At 40.7% G+C, this 19,513-nt stretch overlaps 1 protein-coding gene across 1 annotated transcript in view; it reads left to right on the forward strand.

The window, feature by feature from the left end:
• Positions 1–3,281: 3,281 nt before the first annotated feature.
• The window catches only part of VIPR2 (vasoactive intestinal peptide receptor 2), a gene marked incomplete at both ends in the record, with an annotated part of 47,646 nt that continues 31,414 nt past the window's right edge, over positions 3,282–19,513 (forward strand). The window contains 3 exons of the mRNA XM_080611129.1: positions 3,282–3,332; positions 6,417–6,519; positions 18,563–18,670. Coding sequence (XP_080467255.1) covers positions 3,282–3,332; positions 6,417–6,519; positions 18,563–18,670 — 262 coding nt within the window. The remainder of the gene's footprint in view (positions 3,333–6,416; positions 6,520–18,562; positions 18,671–19,513) is intronic.

A 19,513-nucleotide genomic window follows, 5' to 3' on the forward strand; every position in this document is an offset into this window, starting at 1 on the left:
TAAGTTTTTCATGCAGTTCAGGTATTTCTGGCAACTGCATACTACACACTGTATAAACAATGATTGTTAGGTGACTGAACAAAGAAAGTCTCCTTTTAAACAAAGAAAGCAATGTTTTTTTAGTCTTTATACACATGACATGAAGATGATTTGTGGATAGAATACAAATTGTCAAAACATCTTGGACTCCACAAACAATTTAAATAAGGATTCAGCTCAAAGGAGATTGATGTCATTACTTCAGTATGGAAAGCCTGACCAAAATCACATCAGCTATTTTTTGCCAACAATGTGCATTAGAGGACTCTTAAAAGACAGATGGCCAGGCAGAAGGTACTTGTTCCTTATAACTCCACTGGCATTTACCTTTCCTTGGTAGGCACTCTTCCACCAGTAGAAATTGGAGCAAACCTTTTGACTCCTGCATGTGCTATGGGAGCAGACAGCTTGCAGTACCTTGGCATTGCATGCCACCATGTCCATTACCTACCGCCGAACTTCCAATTTCCATGTTTACTGCTCTCTCTGTAACAGCCAGACTCTGCTGATTCAAAATAATTTCTATTTCAATCAAAATGCATTTACTTATCTGCCACCTCTATTCTGTGAAAAGGATATGATTTTTTCTCTGTGATTGGACTTCATCTTTTTCCTCTGTGTCCATGGAGTTCTTCTGTACCTCACGGGTACCTCCACAAAATCTCTCTGTTCTTTCCTTCGGATCTGACAGACCATTCTTGGAAATGGCATCAAATCTATCCTAACTGTCTAAATGTATGTGACTCCTTGGTTCCTTCACAATGCTATCCATTCTTTGTTGCATAAGAGTATTAGTCTCATTCATATATACCTGTATGTATCAACAGTCATTTTCGCTTCATTCCTGTTCGTCTTTCCCCTCTTCATCTGCTATAAAAGGCCTCTGAACTGTGCTATGTTTAAGTTAAAAGAACTTGAACCATGTTTTCTGGGCTTCACCTACCAATAATTTGTATTCTTTTCAGCCAAAAAAACCTCTAAGAAAAAGTGTTACTATTTGATGCATCTCTCTCATCTGGTGCCTCTTTCACGTGAAAGAAGCATTGGGAATAGTGACAGAAGAAATAGTTGAGAAACATCTGATGGCTTTTCTTTTTGCCTAAAAAACTGATTCATCGAAAACAAAACATCACAAAAAACTGACCCTGGAAAATCTTCTGATAGAACATGCAAGTTGCAAAACTTCTTTGTCAGTTCTGGGGTATGCAGATTGCCTGCTACCCGAGATACCAGTCACTGTCATTCCACAGAAGGAATAATGATGACAGTTCCCCAGACTGTTTCTACACAGAACATTAACACTAATTTGTTAATTGGTTTCCCAGGCTACTCGGCTTCAACAGCCTAATGAATCATTTGCTCCAAGATTCAAACATTGGGTTTCGGTGTCTGGCAACTCTTCTGTCCTCAGCTGCTGGAGCAGACCAGCTGGTGGACAGTCTGCTGTTGTGTTTACTGCTGAGGTACCTGAAAAGCCTTGACATGTATAACTTTCACTCATGAGAATGGCTGCTCTCTGAACAGAACGCAAGTCATCACAAAGTGCAACAAATAACTTCCAAAGAGAGAGAAGACAGAAAGGGTTTTCCAAAGCCTTACAATGATAAGGCATCAGATTCCCATGAAAGATAAGATTAGAGAAATGGTTTTGAGACTGTTAGCTCGGAAAGACCTATAGCTCTTAAGAAATTGTGAGGAGCACCCCTAGACTGCATGTGTCAATAACCAGGAGTCCGAAGAGGAACCTCGGACACTGGTCTCAGGAACCAGGGTGGCTGCACTGTGCAATTCTTCGTTTCCAAGCAGTTTGACTTGAGAATCTGCCCAGGAATCTCAGAGCTAGTGGTACAGCCAGGTTCTTCTCCAACCCGGCTGTTTCAGGAGTAGGTGCAATTTGGCATTTCAGTCTACCTGCCACACACAGACTAAAGTCAATCCAAAGGGCTATTATTTTCTGAAAATATTTTTATTACTTGATCACATTCCATCCTGCAAGAATTTTTTCTTTCTACATTAAATGCTCCCCTCTGCTCTCAGCATGCAGGGTGTAACACTGCTCATTACGGTTTGTACTATTTCTTTTTAGAGATATCACATAGGTTATAAACAGGTCTTTTTTTCTCAATATCTGAAAAGAATTTCTGCAAATGCTTAAAAATATGAAAATTTTCTTGAGCTTTTTTCCTAGAAATGTCATTGGTTTGCTTACAGTTGGCTATTTGGGGTGTCATAAGGCTATTTAGGAGAGTTTAATAATGTCCACTCGGTCCCTTTTAACACATAGTACTTAAATGACAGCACGTATAAGACAGCGGAAAGACAATTCTAATTTATTCTCATTAGCATCTCAAAGCCAGCACCCTGCTTTATTTTATAACAAAAAGCATGGCTTAATATAAATGTCAATTATATATTTTATATGCCTTGTGAGGCAAAACCAAGATCCATGCCTGGTGTAAACTGCCAGGCAATAATATGGAATTTACTTAAACTGTTGGTCCTAAATCGAGACTGGGGAAAAAAGAACAGCTTGAGGGGAAGAAATATTTTGTAATACAGTTGTTGATCTACCCAGTGATTAGACTGACCCTGCCAGGAATCACTTCAATTACCCCACAGCTGTGTGTGGGTTTTCGTGTCTGCCTGGCTTGGGGGGACTGTGCTTGATCATCACAGTGCTGGCGCCGGTCCCCTGTCGGGATGGGCACTCAGGCTCCTCAGGATGTGTATACATGAGGAGAGGTGGCTTCTCCGGCACCTTGTGGCAGCCAAAGGAGGGAAAACGACCTTCTTACGCCGGGAATAGCCCGTGGCGGGAGAGCCGGGATGGGCGGGGGGCGCCCTGGACTGAGTCGTATCTCTTGGGGGGGGGGCAACCGCGCAGGGAGTGGAAGGAGGAGAATAGGACGCCGAGGAGAGGAGCTGAGGAGCGGGAGGGAAGGGAGCCGGTGTCTAGAGGAGGAGCTGAGCGCAGAGAGGCGGCGGCCGGCAGGGACTCAGTCGGGCCGGGAGCTGACGGCCGCCGGAGCGGATTGCAGGCGGCGGCCCGAGCAGGTGCGGGATCCACCTCCAGTCTCAGAGCGGCTGCTGCCGCGGGGCGGGGGTCTCGGCTCTGCGCCCCGGCAGCCGCCCCCGGGCCCTATGGTGCCGCAGAGAGACCTGGCTCCTGCTCGCTGCCTTCGGAAGGGGCCCGCCGAGCGGCGCGGGGCAGCGGAGCCCGCCAGCCCCGGCACTTGGCTGGCATGAGGAACCTGCCGGTGTTTCTCCTCTCCCTCTGCTGTAGCCTGGGGCGGGTAAGTCACGCCGCCCTTACCTCCAGCACCGGCCGCGCCGACGGGAGAAAAGTAACACGCGCCCCTTCAGACCGCGGACGGGGTGATCCTTTCGGCTCTTCCCACCGCTGAAGGTGTCAGTGCCGACCCCCCGGGTCCGGGCCGGCCGTTCCCTGACAGCTCTCCGTTACCCGGAGCGGGGTCTCAGCGGTAGCCGCAGCAGATGCGGAGACTTCGGCCTCCCCGCGCTCACTTCGGGGAGCAAGTGGCTGCTGCTGCTCGCCTCACCGGGTGTCCCGCACGGGATCTCGCTCGCGGGGAGATGGCTCCGCCGCGCCGCCGGGATTCCCAGCCCACCTCCCCTCCGGCGCTCTCGGGCGCCGGCTCCCCGGCCGCGCAGGCAGCGCCGGGCCGGACCGCAGGCGGTGGGGGTCACCGCCCCGCACCCCGGGCGATCCTCAGGGGCCGGGACGGCTCCGCCCCGGCGGGGCAACGCGGGCCGGATCCCATCCACATTCACGTACCCGGCGGAGTGGAACGGGAACGATACCGCGCTTTTCCTCGCCCAGTCACTTGTTCTCCGCAATTTCCCCCGCAGCCGGTGTCTAGCACTAGTTTGTGGAGTTTAGACAGAGCGCTGCCGCGGCACGGGCTAGAATGTCGCTGGCTACATGGCATGGGGAAAAACCCTGCGTGATTGATATATCTGTAGTGCATGCAACCGGGTAGCAACATGCAAAGCATTCAGAATATGAAAGTCTTCAAATTCAAGGCGTCTGCTTTTAACATCTTTGTATTTCTATGTGTTTCTTTAGTTGCTTGTAAAAGTATAACGTTGCTGGAAACATGGTTTATGAAAAACAAAACAGTTTGCTCTCTAAATCTTTCCAAATTTTTGTTCCTGTACATTTAAATTAACACATCATTTCTACCAAAAGCCGGGAAATGACGCTGAAGGTAAATGTAAGCAGCTTGTCAGAAGAAATGTTTTCCAGTCAAACTGCTGTTCTGGATGCCTTAAAAATTGTTAAGCTACTAAAAACACAGAGATTCCTCACTGTGTACCTTTACAGTGTGCAACACAGCACACACAGTTCTGTATTCGTTGGTTACAAAGGATTGCTTACCCTTGGTTAAGCATAGGGAAAGGTAGATGAACTCCAGCCCTGAAAGGTGTTGGCTGCCCTCAAAATCCATTTTTGGGTTCTTGATGTGTCTCAGAATGTGATCAGTGCCACATAGTCTTGAAGGCTAACTCTAGCTTGATGGAGTACATCGGCATGAGACAGGTGTATGTATTAACACAAAGTATGTTACGTTTTGGCATGAATCCCAGGTTTGAGAAGTAATGTTGTGTTATCTTAGAGTACCAACAAGTGTATGTTCTCAAAGTCACCTTTGCTGTCAGACCACTGATACTGGGAAACTTGAACTTCTTTTGGAACTATGAGAGAGAGAAGTCACTTGGCAGGCTTCTTTATTGCAGTAGCTACTTTGATCTATCCCTCATGTAGTTAACTTTTCTGTTTGCTGGACCCTACATTTCCAAGACCCAGTAATTATGATACTCTCTGATGAGGAAGAGACCTACTCTCAGTTACTAAATGTTTGCAATTTGAAAAAAAGTATTATGTGAAAGAAGAATGCAATTGAAAGCATTATGTGTACATGTGACTTGATTTTACGTGGGAGCTATCTGGAGCAGAGATAATATTTAGCAAAAATTATCGTCAGTGTAACACTGAACTTTCTATTACATGTGCTAGAAATCCTAATTGATGTTAAGGATCTGTACAAATTCACTTTTGTGAATTATAAAAATAAAAAAAAAAAAACAACCCTGAAAATACATATTTTGAATAGTCAATATAGACAAATGATGGGGGAAACGAAGGTTCTGATGCTGTAGATGAGAACGGAGAGATTTGGAGAAGAGACAGGTTTTCATGAGTTTTCATAACAGCTCCTGTTGTTACGCTTATGGCTATTACGCTGTGTTTCCAGAAGCTGCTCAAGTGGCTCCACAAGGAGTCTGCAGAATAACCAGGTCCTTGCACTAACTTTGGGTCCTGGTTAATTTTTAGTTAATTGTTACCATTTTGAAATATATTGTCTCATGAATCAGAGATTCCTAAAGAAAAGGTGAGAAAAAGTGTGAGAATCGTGGAGAGAGACCACCCTTTTCTTGGTAACTACCAGTGTGAGGATGACCAAAGTACTGCATATTCCCTGTTTTTTATTTCATTGCTAACCTCACTGTCCCTTTGGCTCCAGTGAAGTTTCCTGCTTTCCCATTTGTCATCTATTACAGTTGCTTCTCCCATGTAGTTTCTCACAGGCTGTGCATATTTCTCTTTTAGGCTTTGTTTGCCTCTCTGAATCCAGCAGACTTCAGTACAACTTCCCAGTGTGTTGTTTCTCTCCCCAATACTACTATATTTCTGTCTCTTCCTGTGGCCATAAATAAACCTTTCTGAAAACCAAAGAACTGGGGACAGGGCTATAAACAAGTAAAAGCAATAGTGCTTTCATTTTTGAAGGAGTGGGGTTTTCTTCTTGTGTAACACTTGCTTGAATCAAATAATCATGCTCTGGGGCCTTCAGGAGATAAAATATACATGGCAGAAAAGGGAAGAAAAGCAAAATTTACAATGCTAATGTGAATGCAGTTTGGTAATTTTTCATGTTCCGTGATTTGTATTAAACTTTCAGCTTCCTAACTTATTACAAAGGCAAAAAAAAAGCAAATGTATTTACTTTCCTGCTTCAGTTTAACCCAGTTTTTCTGTAGGAAAAAGTCTAAAGAAACAATACTGATGAATGTACTAGAAAGTTAAATATTTTTTTGTACGTGACAATTGGTCTTGAAATGCTACAGGAAGGAGCCAGTGAATGCTCCAGTAGGTTATTTTAACATTTTGTTTTGAAAAGTCTATGTGTGAGAAGCTAAAATGGGTAGTGACTGTATCCGTAAAACACCTAGCATATACTTGGGCAAAACCAGTGCCAGTTAAAGTTGTGGGTTTCATTACTGGTAGATGCATTCTTCATAAACCGTTTTATTTCATATTTCAAGACCCTGGCCTGTTTGTTAATTTGACACAGGTGAATGGTGTCCATCCGGAATGCAGATTTCAGCTGGAGATTCACAAGGAGGAAACAAGATGCATGGAACTTCTAAAGAATGCAAAGCCAGTAGACTACAAAGGTAAGAAAAGATAAACTGTAATGTAGAGAAGATTTTCTCCCTTGACCTTGTTTGCTGTTGCAGTTGCCATGTTTGTGCTTAGAATTTTATGTATTCTAGAATCTACGCAGGCTGTGCTTTAAACGTACATTTGGAGCAGGGGTGTCGTGAGAGGTGTGCCAGGCACTCTGCTCACACTGGGCAGAACACTACATGGGAGTATTCCCATGTTTAATCTGTTGCTGCTAGTATGTGTCCTGACTGGCACAGAGGTTGCAGGCTGGTGATGATAGGACCAGCAGAAAGAACAAGTCTGAGGAAAAGCTGAAAGACTTGGATCCAGGCATCTCTATCTGTGGTTGAAAGTAAAGGATTAGTGCTGTACTCTTGTAGTGCATTTGTTTTCATTTGTCTGAACTAGGTGATACACAGTGTATTTGTTTTTTCATGTTCAGTCTGTTTTGGATGCGCTCTGAAGATGACTATGGTACCTCAGGGACCTACCATCTGCAGTGCCCCTTGAGCATAAACATGAGTCCCAATTCACAATGCTTTCTCCACCTCTCTTCTTGATTTAAATATGTAACTCCCTCTTATGTATATTCTAATATCAATTAGTATACAGGAAAATAATGAAAAGGGTCATCAGCAGTTTGTATTTTACTATAATTTCTCTTCCTATTAATCCAGATAAGTAATCATAAAAATTATAACAGTGAATAAGTTACATGGATATCTCTCCAAGCAAAATCTTACTGGAATAAGTCAACTACATTTAGATTTTTTTATTTATGAGTGCTGAAGAGAGGCGACTGTTACATAAACAATACTAGTGTGAAGCCAGATGGAGAAATAATCGGTAGCTCAGCTTAATGAATTAAATCTTGAATTTATAAATTCACTATTTTCTATTACATGGCTTTGAAAGTCAAGCTTTCTTCAAGATCCACTTTTGTGATCCAGATGCTGAGTTCCAAGGCTATCCTTGTGATGCGCATCAGTTTTATTTTGGGTTCTCTAGAGGAAGAAAGACATTTGCTATCAATATTTTCTTCACAGCCTCTTTTCAGTGGAAGAGAGGTGCCTCCTGAAGGCAAACTGCTCTGGAAGAGCTTCATGTATTGGAAGGAGTCTGATGATGTTGATTCAGTCCTGTAGGTAGTGATAAAACAGCAGTGGAAAGATTTATACATGTAATTGAATGCCTGGCTAAAACTAAGGGTGTATTCCATTTTGTAGGATACTAGAATGAATCCCATGTGGTAATGAACCCTTAAAAACTGTGTGTTTAATCACAGAATCATAGAATAGTTAGGGTTGGAAAGGACCTTGAGATCATCTAGTTCCAACCCCCCTGCCATGGGCAGGGACACCGACACTAAACCATGTCACCCAAGGCCTCATCCAACCTGGCCTTGAACACCGCCAGGGATGGAGCATTCACAGCCTCCCTGGGCAACCCATTCCAGTGCCTCACCACCCTCTCAGTAAAGAATTTCTTCCTTATATCCAATCTAAACTTCCCCTGTTTAAGTTTGAACCCGTTACCCCTTGTGCTGTCACTGCAGTCCCTAATGAATAGTCCATCCCCAGCATCCTTGTAGGCCCCCTTCAGATGCTGGAAGACTGCTATGAGGTCTCCACGCAGCCTTCTCTTCTCCAGGCTGAACAGCCCCAACTTTCTCAGCCTGTCTCCATACGGGAGGTGCTCCAGTCCCCTGATCATCCTTGTGGCCCTCCTCTGGACTTGTTCCAACAGCTCCATGTCCTTTTTATGTTGAGGACACCAGAACTGCACACAATACTCCAAATGAGGTCTCACGAGAGCAGAGTAGAGGGGCAGGATCACCTCCTTCGACCTGCTGGTCACGCTCCTCTTGATGCAGTCCAGGATACGGTTGGCTTTCTGGGCTGCGAGCGCACACTGAAGCTGGCTCATGTTCATTTTTTCATCAACCAACACCCCCAAGTCCTTCTCCGCAGGGCTGCTCTGAATCTCTTCTCTGCCCAACCTGTAGCTGTGCCTGGGATTGCTCTAACCCAGGTGTAGGACCTTGCACTTGGCATGGTTAAACTCCATAAGGTTGGCATCGTTATAAAGGAATTCATCCTGTGCTTCACATTATAGGTACCTTTACCAAAAACCTGTTCAGAGGAGCCTATGTTAAATATATGCATCTGCATTTTCAAAAAATATGCTTTCTCTGTGTGTTCTGATTTTTCTAATAAACTTTGTATTCATACAAAGATGTAAGGAATATTTTGAACAGAGACTTGCAGATTATCACAGTGATACTCTAACTACTGATAAAGAATTACTAATGAAAATTGACAAGCTGGAGCCTAAAACTGTTAGTACATTTGAAACAATTAATTACAATAAATTCAAAAATCTTATTTCACTTTTTTCCTGTATGGGAAAGATATTATATAGCCCTTGTCATGCTTTTCTAACTTTAGTATGTTCTACCTGCCTTACAAAAGCTATTATGAAATCTAGCGACATTCCTGTCTAGCATTTGGAAATAAAGGTTTGCTGATTTTCCATTGGAGGCTTGAGCTTCTGTTATCAAAATCAGGGGAATTTTTTCATTAACTTCTTGAGCACCTGAGAAGCCTTCATTCCTCTATGTAACATACTCCAGAATTTGGCTGGCATGCACAGCTACTGAATTTTGGAGGGTCTAGGTTTTATGTAGTTTCCCCTGTGTCCTAGATGGCAATTATATATTGAATGCCTTAGGTAATACTTCTCAGCTCCCAGTTAGGGAGGCATAAAGGAAAGATTTAAAGGCAGTTGTGGTATTTTTAGTTTTATATAATAAAATGTTGCAGTTATCTTACCCGAGCTGCTTCATGACAAAGGTTGAAGAATCCCACTGAGTAGTGCACCTAAAATCACTGACTAGGAAGTCTATGAAGGATTTGCTTACTTCATAGCTTAATAAAGCAATAGTGTGTTTTGCAAGGAAACACTGTACAAATACTGTGCAACATCCTTTGAATAATGCTAAGGATATGGTAAAACCACAGACCCAGTTTGTGTAAATTCTGCTCATTTGCCAACACCAAACTGCCAGACATCTGGACCTCCTGCTTTGCACCCTTTGGGGGATTTTCAGGCATTAGCACATACTTTTCCATTAGTGAAGAGCATTACACTCCATTTAGGGAAGAAAGTCACTCTCCAAAGATCTGTGGCAGTGCCTTCCGCTCTAGTGCTCTCTAGCAAATCTAGTTGTTTATTTTATGAAGACTGCATTAGCTTCTATCTGCATTTGTTTTCTTCTTTCCTCCTATGACTTGACACCTGGGGTATGGATGCACCTTAGGTGGAAGCCTAGCTTGCTCATTTTGGGTGGCAGATTAATTTATTTCTAAATAGGTTATAATAGCTGTGGATTTTGAGGTCCATATGGAAAAATGCTAATTCATTTTTTATCTACTATCCGTGGTTCATCCTCTTATGTAAAACAGAAAGCTGCCAATAAAAGTGATAGAAAATATAAAAAATTGGCCCACTGCAAATTTCTGTCTTTATTCTGTGTTTAGAATTTTTCCTTATAAGGTAATTGACTCATTTCTGTGCACCTTTAATCTTAACGTGAAATGATATGGTAAAAAATTTCAAGACTCAGTGTACTTCACAACAGGGTTCTACAACAGAAAGTTTGAAAAATATTTAAGATAAAAAAAAGAAGTCTAGGGTTTTTTTTTTTCTTCATTTTGGCTGCACAGTTCAATCAGTCTTTTTGGCTTTTGTTTTCCAAAATGTGCTTTTGTGAGACTCATATGCCAGCTAACATTTTTAATTTTAGATGTGACATCTTAACTTTGCAGAAGGGATGTAGACGGAAAGAGAAATGGATTTGGAAAGAAGTTCATAAACCTCTCAAAGAGAGGCTTCATAATGCAGCTAGTAATGGGGAATTAAACAAGACAGGACTACTACTCATAAATTTAAAGCAAAAGGGACCAGTGTAGCTATATAGTCTGATCTCCTGAATTACACTGTAATACTGTAGTAGAATTTCATTGAGTTATTCTACCACTGAACTCACAATCTTGTGAATGAAACACAGCACATTTTCCTGTTCAGAACAGGAAGAATATTCCAATGTTGGACTCTTGGCAAGTTGTCCAAAAGTTAGTTTATCCAACTAACTTCTGCTATTAAGGTTATTTCTCCAGTAAGAAAGGTGTCTGTTTTGCATTTCCTCCCCTCCATCTCTGTGTCTCACAAAAAGACTGTGAATACAACAAAGCCAACCTGACAATCACTCTTTCCTCCATATCAGTAAATAGGAGACTTACAGAAAGCCAGATGAAGCCTTTCTTCTGCTACATAAAAGGGAATCTCCTTAAGGTTCCCCCTTTCTTAATCCTCCCAATCTCATCAGTGTCTTCCAACAGTTTTTGTTTGGTTTTGCAGCAATTTTCTCTGTAAAATGAGTCATTAGTTCAGACTACAGTGTTGCTTGAAGTTGTCTGAGGTAGCATTAAAGGTAGAATTAAATTACGTAGTGGGATCATGGAACTTCCTTTCATTCACCATCAGTAGCTCTTGACAGGTCAACTTTATCTTTCTTTTATCTGCATTGCTGCTTTTCTAGCTGTAATACAGACATTGCTACTGTTCAGATGCATTTTTATGAGGGGGCCTGAAGGGCCTGCTTTGGATGTTTGTTTATTTTTGCATCCATTAATGGAAGTGTCATTGTTAATGACACCACATAAAACTGATCATCTTTATGGTGCTGACAATGTCTGGGCTTTGTGGGAGCTATACTTGGATATTTGAGGGACAGAGGTGGAGCTGGCTCATCTTCTGAGGAGGCTGGGCACTAGGAGAGAAAGAACTGTGAGTGAAAGGAGTTGCCTACTGAAGAATAACCAACAGGAAATAAATGGTGAGGATGATCAGCCTCATTCAAAAATATCATATAATAAAGATTTCTAAGAGTGAAATAACAGAATTTTTTTAAAAGAAGCAAATTGTGGCCACAGATGCATTCTACAGTTTTGAAGGTCTGAAATTCCTACACCCTCCTTAAACATGAATAGAAATTCATCAGTATACATTAATAAGTAGCATTTAGAGCCCTGAAAAAGGAAAGTTCACAGCTGCAAGTGAATTTATTCTGGTTTTCATAAGATTCTGAAAAAAATACTGCCCTGCATAGTTTTGTGTTTGAGTACTGATAAAGACAGCTGTGGCAATGGCAGTCTACTCTCCATGACATCCAAAGTTCGAACACCACAGGGAAGCAGTTCTGAATACCAAAGCATGAAAAAACCTCCAGCTAATACAACAAAGAGCACATGGGTCAGGCATAATCTAAACTAACAGAAATATGTGGTCCCAAAACTTTATAGGGACTTCTAATATTTTGTGATAGGGATTATATGAACAGGGGATTGATGTTTATATTCTTTGAGAATGTGCAGCATGTCTAAATTAGGGCAACATGAAGATGAAGATAACTCTTATAGCTTTGACTATACATTCATTAATATCTGTTGAGTACGATAGAAATGGTGTTCTTATGGTAAGATTAGAGTGCTGTCTATACAAAACCAAATGCTTGTCTCCAAAGAACATTTTGAGTAGTTGGGAAGCAGGATTTACTTGATGCAAGATTTGGATGGATTTGGGTGTATTTTCTTTTTCAGAAGGTTTTTTCAAAGTTTTTAGACGGCAATGTCCATATTTCCTTACAGAACCCTAAAAATATCTAGTGGAAAGACATTAATCCCCTAGAAATCCCAGTAACAGTGTTTTTGCCATTCCTGGTAGTAGGACTGGCTTTTGAAAACCTATAAACTGCAAGCTGGCAGCTCCTTGTGGAAGGGCTTTGGGAGCCCCTGGGCAGGTAGGACAGGCAGGCAGAGCCCATCCCACCTGCAGCAAAGGCAGCCGGAGGGCAGCTATGGGCAGCCCTGGGCATGAGCACCTCCGTGGGTAGGGACAGCTGAGAACATCAGCCTGCAGGTGCAGGGAACCAGGGTCGGGCACATCCCTGGGATGGCCGGGCAGGGCCCCAGCAGTGGTTTGAGATGCAGACAGAAGCTGGCACAGGTACTGCTGTGACAAAGCGTGAAGTCAGGTGCACCCACCACATTGCTGAATGCCCAGACCTGAGCCCAAGTGGGATCCTGGGCAGGGGTGTGGGGCTGGTCAGGGCCATTAAGACCTATTAGTGCACTCAGGGCCCTGGCAAATGTAGGCAGCAAATAACTTCAGCAGTGCAGCTTGTAGCAACAGTATTTGTGCTACTTTCTTACTACCGCTTTAAGCAGTTCTGCTGTGTGCTTGCTTCGCTTCTCATTTGCTAGCTTGCTATCTCTCTAGCACCTCGTTTTCTGTTCTTTCTTTCTTACTACTTGTGTGAAAATGAAGAAAGACTTTCAGTCTGTATATATTCATAAATTCCCATGTGGTCTCAATTACATGCTGCAGCATTCAGACTTACATACAGTCTAGAAAACATTGCCCATAAGGGTTGAGATTGCTTCTGCTTTGTCAAGTTAAGTACACAAATCAAAACGTTTCCCTGTTTGAAAAATAAATGCTAGTCTGGCTGACAGCTTTCTGGCTGATTTTCGAAGCCCTCTCTATTTGTTTCACGTATCATGCATGCCCAGACAGTTTAAAAATGCTGAACCTCTTCTTCGAAGTGGCAACTTTTTGAATCCAAATGCAAAGTGCCACCTAGTGGTTAATATATGGATAAAATGTATATATAAACAAGACTTTCCAATCCAAACTCAGCGTTGCACATCTTTATAGATGAGGAAGCACATGTAGGTAAGCAAACTTGTTGCTCAAAGACTGGATATCAGATAGCAGGATGATGAATATGGTGGCAATACTTATGTAAGCTGAAAAATAGGAGAAACAGATGTCGTTTATGGTCTGTTGTGTTTTCTTTCGTTATGAAATATCTGCAAATAAATCACAAGAATTAAAGACCAAACATTCAAATAAAGTAAGTGATCTTATTGAAACTAGCTAAGAATAGTATCTGCAATATCATCTAGAGGAAAAGGAGGGAAGAGCAATTGAGGAGTGACACCATGGCCATACTTTGAACAAGTCGCTGAACAAAGGTTTTCTAGGAAGACTGATTGTTTCCCTGGATATGCTGTGAATGACACACCAGAGAAATAAATGATGCAAATTAAGAGATTGAAAAGTGATTGTTATATGTAAGGTGCAGGAGCATTCTTCTAGACGCCACATAAATAAGGATAAAGAACAAGGCTTTTTTGCCTTTGCTAGCTTTATTAGTAGGTAAAGAAGAAAGTAAAGAGTATAGTAGTAGAGATGTGCAGAAAAAGTTGAGGAGCTAACACAGATCAAGAGCTGGACTGGTTTTGTATATGTGCACATCAGAGTGAAAGGACAAAAACATTTAAGGCTTGAGAATTTATTTAAGAAAATGCAAACATAGAGACTAAATCCATTAATGAACATTAAAAAAAAAGGTACATTAAAATACGTTTAGGTCCTTAGAATATTTTTTTCTAATTATAAAGAAAATTGCAGATGTTCCATGAAATAGACATTGAAGTAATTAAGTTTTATTTAAAATGTGAGATATTTTCTGTATAATTATTGGTAAAATTATTACTAGAACTCAAAACCTTATTTAAAGCTAAAAATAAAACTGTTTTGTGTCTTACTTGATTAATATCCTTTGGAGGAAGTGGAAAACGGGTTTATATATGTGGGAGATGGGTAGAATTTCCAGAGAAAAAGAGCGTACATAATGATTTTATGGAATTCAGCCGTGGTGGATGACAGTCCAGAAATCCTAACACTGAATGAGTTAATGGCTGTCCAGACATTAGTAGAGGGTAAGTGAGTAGAGAGGAGAATATCAAACTTAATCAAGTTAGGTGTTCTATGTGGGGCATGAGACACATTTCACATAGCATTTATCACACTTTCATTTTCCAACAGTATAGGTACTTACAGCACTATTGGCTGCTCTGTAGACACTGGGGAGAAACAGGCAATTGTTGGGAGCAATTAATCTGGCCTGTTTTCATGTGAGGTGAATCATTCTCTGTCACACTGACAATATTGCATATGTCATTGTAAAAAGATACTATGGTGGGTAAAGAGCAGTATCTACTCGAAGACCTGTGAAACTCAACAAGGTTTCTGGTTATGCCACATGTTGAATTTCCAAGATCAGTAGAAAATTAGTTACTAGTTAAAATTAGTTACTAGTTAAAATTAGTTAAAATTTGCACAATTAAGCTCATGCTGTACAACAGAGATATGTTGCTGGGATGGAAGAGACAAATTGATGCAAGTGCATTGTATCCCACCTCTGCATAAGGGTATTTTTTGCGAAGAGAAGATGTGTAACTGCAATATTGTCAAAAATCTGTAGTAATAAGAGGAGGGTAAAATAAGGAAAGGTGTGATTTGAAAGTCCAGGAGAGCACTATTTTACTGTTCAAAAGTTGTACTTTTGACAGCCTCTAGCAGCACACCACTAACACCATCGTTTCAGCATTCAGCCCTAGACTGGTTTTCAAAAGCACACTGCAGTCATTCAGTGACTAAAAATGCCTCGAGGACATTTCAGCAGTTTTCTCAGATTTCCTGTGCCATAATAAATAAGCCTGTAAATATACATAAATTGAGGCTTAATGTTCTTCTTGAATTCTGATGACAGCCACTCAAGTTCACTGTCATGATTGTTGATGCATTCGAATGTAGTCTAGATGTAGGAAATGCATCTTTTGTATTATTTAATCTATTTGATTTAAGGAGTCTGAAAAATTATAATTCTTTCCTATGCTGTAGATGCCTGTAAAATCCTAAAATACTGAGGAAAAACTTGAGGTAAAAAAATGCATTTTTCAGAAAACACTAGTGACTTGTAATGTTTTGCATGTCAAAAACTTGTATACTGATTTCCATCTTGCAAGCTAGCTTTGAAATCTCATACTATTTATGTTGATTAATTTTAGTGGGAAAGGACTTGGACCTCAGTTTTTCTGTATATTATTTCCTGTAATCGAATCTTGAATAAGAGTTTTCTGGATTTTTTTGTAGAAAACATGCCAGTGGAGCTTTGAAGTCCATGTTGTTCAGCTGCCTTTTAGCAAAACATTAGCCCAGTCCATAGAGCAGTGTCGCAAAAATTTCTAAGGCCTGTGAAATAAAGGCCTTTTAGCTCTGACAGGCTGAGAAAGTTGGGACTGTTCATCCTGGAGAAGAGAAGACTGCATGGAGACCTCATAGCAGCCTTCCAGTGTCTGAAGGCGGCCTACAAGGACGCTGGAAAGGGACTCTTCATCAGGAACTATAGTGATAGGACAAGGGGTAATGGGGATAAACTTAAACAGGGGAAGTTTAGGTTAGATATGAGGAAGAAGTCCTTTACTGTGAGGGTGGTGAGGCGCTGGAACAGGTTACCCAAAGAAGTGGTAAATGCTCCATCCCTAGCAGTGTTGAAGGCCAGGTTGGACAGAGCCTTGGGTGACATGGTCTAGGGTGAGGAGTCCCTGCCCATGGCAGTGGGTTTGGAACCAGATGATCTTTTCAAGCCGTAACTATTCTATGATTCTATGAAATGTCTGCAGATTACTGTAGCAAATCCACCATTATACAGAGAGTATATCGAACAAAAGGGAAAATTTGTGAAAGTCATCAGCTTTCATGAGTGTCCATGAACACTTTCATGACTCATCTCTGCTCTACTTGTTACTGGAAATGGGCATGAACTAAAAAGGTCTGGAGTCACACGAGATGCTAATTATTCTTGTGTACTCTAGGGCTTGTTTATGCTGGCTCAGGCGGTACATCCATCAAAGCCAAAAGGGTTTCATTTTGTCACTAGTTCTGAGTGCTGGCAGATGAAGAAAATAGTTTCTTTTTCTTTCTGATGACACATATGTTACATTGTTGATGTTGTTTCTGGCTTAAAATCAGCTGGGAAGGAAGCGTGACCTGAATTGGCTGAGGTAAACATTCTTTTACTTTGCATAAGCCCTGGTATTTCATCATAGAGAGTTGAACTTGATTTTAATCCAGTACTGCAACTCAGGAAGCACCTAAACACTTTTAAATTCTGTTGACTTCAAAGGGTATGAAGATGACTTGCTCGAATTGCAAACCTCTCAAATTTATATGCAGATAACCAAGTAAACATCATCTGAGAAACATTGTTACCGATCATAAAAGAAAAGCTACAAGTGCTAGAAGGAAGTACAAGGCAGACATGTAAAATGGAGTGCAGATAAACTCATGAGTTAATTTGTAAATGTATGAACCATCTGTGGGGGCAGATACACTAGAAAGGATGAACTCCGCATGATCATCAGGGAAAATAGGAGTGTTTACGGATGTCAAATATATTACACTGAGTCAGTTGCTAAAAACACTCATTCAAGACATAAGTACCAGAAACCTGAAAGGAGTGAATTGTCAGTGGGAACAAGAACTTAGCCAGCTGTGGAATACAGCTAAAAAGAATGTCACTGTCACAGTTCCTTGTCCTGAGTAAGTCTCCCTTATCCTCAGGTAAGGACAAGGAACTTGCCTAGGAGGCAGAGTTACTAAAGGAACCAAGACAATTAGTCCTCTTCAGGTAACTGGAGAATTTGGCAAACTGAGGTTAGTCACAAAGCTATTGATCAAATAAGGATAGGACTGATTAAATACAAATAACAGAGTCTAGACTGTATAAAGAGGGCTCTGTGGAACTGGTTGTCGAATGCAGAATTTACCCCATAGTCCTCGTCTACTCTTCTGTTTTAATCTCCAAACCCTACTTTTTGTACAGCGCAGAGGCTGCCTCCCAGCTATTACACGTAGATGTCTTCCAAAGGAAAGCAAGGCCTATGGGAATGTTATGACACTGACTCTCCTCATGCTGCAGCCTGGACATACTCCCGGGGCAAATACAGTTGCTGGTCCTGTAATACATCCTTGTGTTTTTCCTAGTTTACGTGTACTTTGAAAGTAACTTAAACTTTGAAAGTAGGATGCTAGACACTTTATGTAAACAAAAGCTGTCCAAGTTTAATATCACTAATATGGTTTAAGACAAATACAGAACTTTAAAATATTCCTTTCCCAGCTTCATTTAACTCAGGTGGTTTGATTTTGGGCATGACCTCCCTAGCATAGAGTAAATAAATAGTGAATTGCTAATAATATAAATATTCTGAAGAATAGTTTTATATACGAATATGAGAAGTTCCTAATCCAGATTTGATGTTCCCTACTGAAAGGAACAAACTTTCCCTTATACTTTCTATAATCTTACGGAAATAATACTGGTAGGATAAAGCTTTGTTTCTCTCTTTAGCATTAATTACAAAGTTAAATTTTTGTCAGTTGCTTGATTTGAAGATAGAAATATTATAAACCCTGTTATTAGTACCACTGTGAAACATGCCTATGAAAGTTTATTACTCCCCCTCCCCTTCCTGAAATCAATGTACATAATTCTTTGTTCAAATCTCAGTTATTTAGTTTAGGAGACATGATTTTTGAAGTCCAGGCCCGTTCCAAAAATTTTCCAGTCATAGAATCATAGGAGCATAGAATGGTTAGGGTCATGATGTGCTCCTCTTGTATTCGTGATGCCGAGTCCAATGAAATTCTGAAATATTTCCTTGTGATGTTCTATCTACCTATTACTGCAGATAAAAAAAATCATTTGCACTATGACTAGGAGATTCTCAACATTTTGGAATTTTTAATAATCCATATTAATACTCAGAAGTTGGGGTTTTTACATTTTTTGCATTTTATTCCCATGGAAATGACAGTTTTAATGCAATATTTTGCAAACAATATGTTAACTCACCTAAAAATAAGCTTGTTAATCACCAGACTCCTTTATGATTCCCTTAACATTTTCAAGGAAAATACCATCTCTGCACCTTTCTTTAACAAGTCTAATCTTTCTTGAACTACTCATCCAAAGCTTCCACCAAGTCTTTATAAGGTAGATACAGTAGTGATAAGGGTTATAAGGGTGATACAGACAATACTGTGTTTTTAAGCCTATTACTGCTGGTTTTGTTTCAGGATGTGTTGGAGTTTGGGATAACATCACCTGTTGGCGTCCTGCAAAGATTGGAGAGACTGTCACTGTCCCTTGCCCAAAAGTATTTAGCCTTTTTTCTGGCAAGCCAGGTATTTTATTTTAAGGTGGCTTTTTTTTTGCTGGCTTCTCTTTGATATTTTATGACGTACTGTGCTAAAAATGTTTTATTAGCAGTTTAATGTTTTTATTTTGTTTTTAAAGAATTAAAATAACAGATTATTAATAGAGCTGTTCATGATACATCACAAAAAGACCAAATAATTGTCTTTGTAGTCTGTATGGTGTTTTTTGAATCAGATACTAAATATGTATTCTAATGTAGTGACTCTCATCAAAGCTGAAGACATTGCTTGCTCTTTTTGACCTGTTTGTGTTAATTATTAATGCAGCTGAGCCTGACTGACCTCTTTAACAGTTGTCAGCAGGTCACATGTAGTTTGTTCCTTCTGTGCTTAGGAGGGGAGCTCTGCCTTGCCTTCATGAGAATAGTGAACTAATATTAATACATAATACCTAAAAATTATCACTGTTGCAATTTAAGGTCATTATTACAGAAACCTTTTTTTTCTACTTTTTTTAGTGGAACTGAAAAGAGCTCATTAGTGTCTCAGATTGCTGAAGTATTTAACTGTTTCAAGTCTAGAATCTTCTGCATCATCTTGTCGATACATCATACTGTCATTTAATTTTCCACTTCGGCTTGTTAGTGGGGTTTTAAAAATAGATGAGGCACACATGGCATTTCACAGAGGTATCTCAAAATGCAGCAGGAAAAATCTTATCTCTGTTGCCCAGGTGAGAAACCTTTGTCATGAAGAGCTGGTGAAAGATGCAAAAATTATCACAGTGATTTAGTTTTGTCTTTGAGGTCTCTGTGGAGAGCTTTTTAACAATATTACTTTTAACATAGAGGCTAACTTGGGGTATGACTG

The sequence above is a fragment of the Psittacula echo genome, assembly GCF_963264785.1.
Source record: "Psittacula echo genome assembly, chromosome: 2".
Taxonomy (NCBI): Eukaryota; Metazoa; Chordata; class Aves; order Psittaciformes; family Psittacidae; genus Psittacula; species Psittacula echo.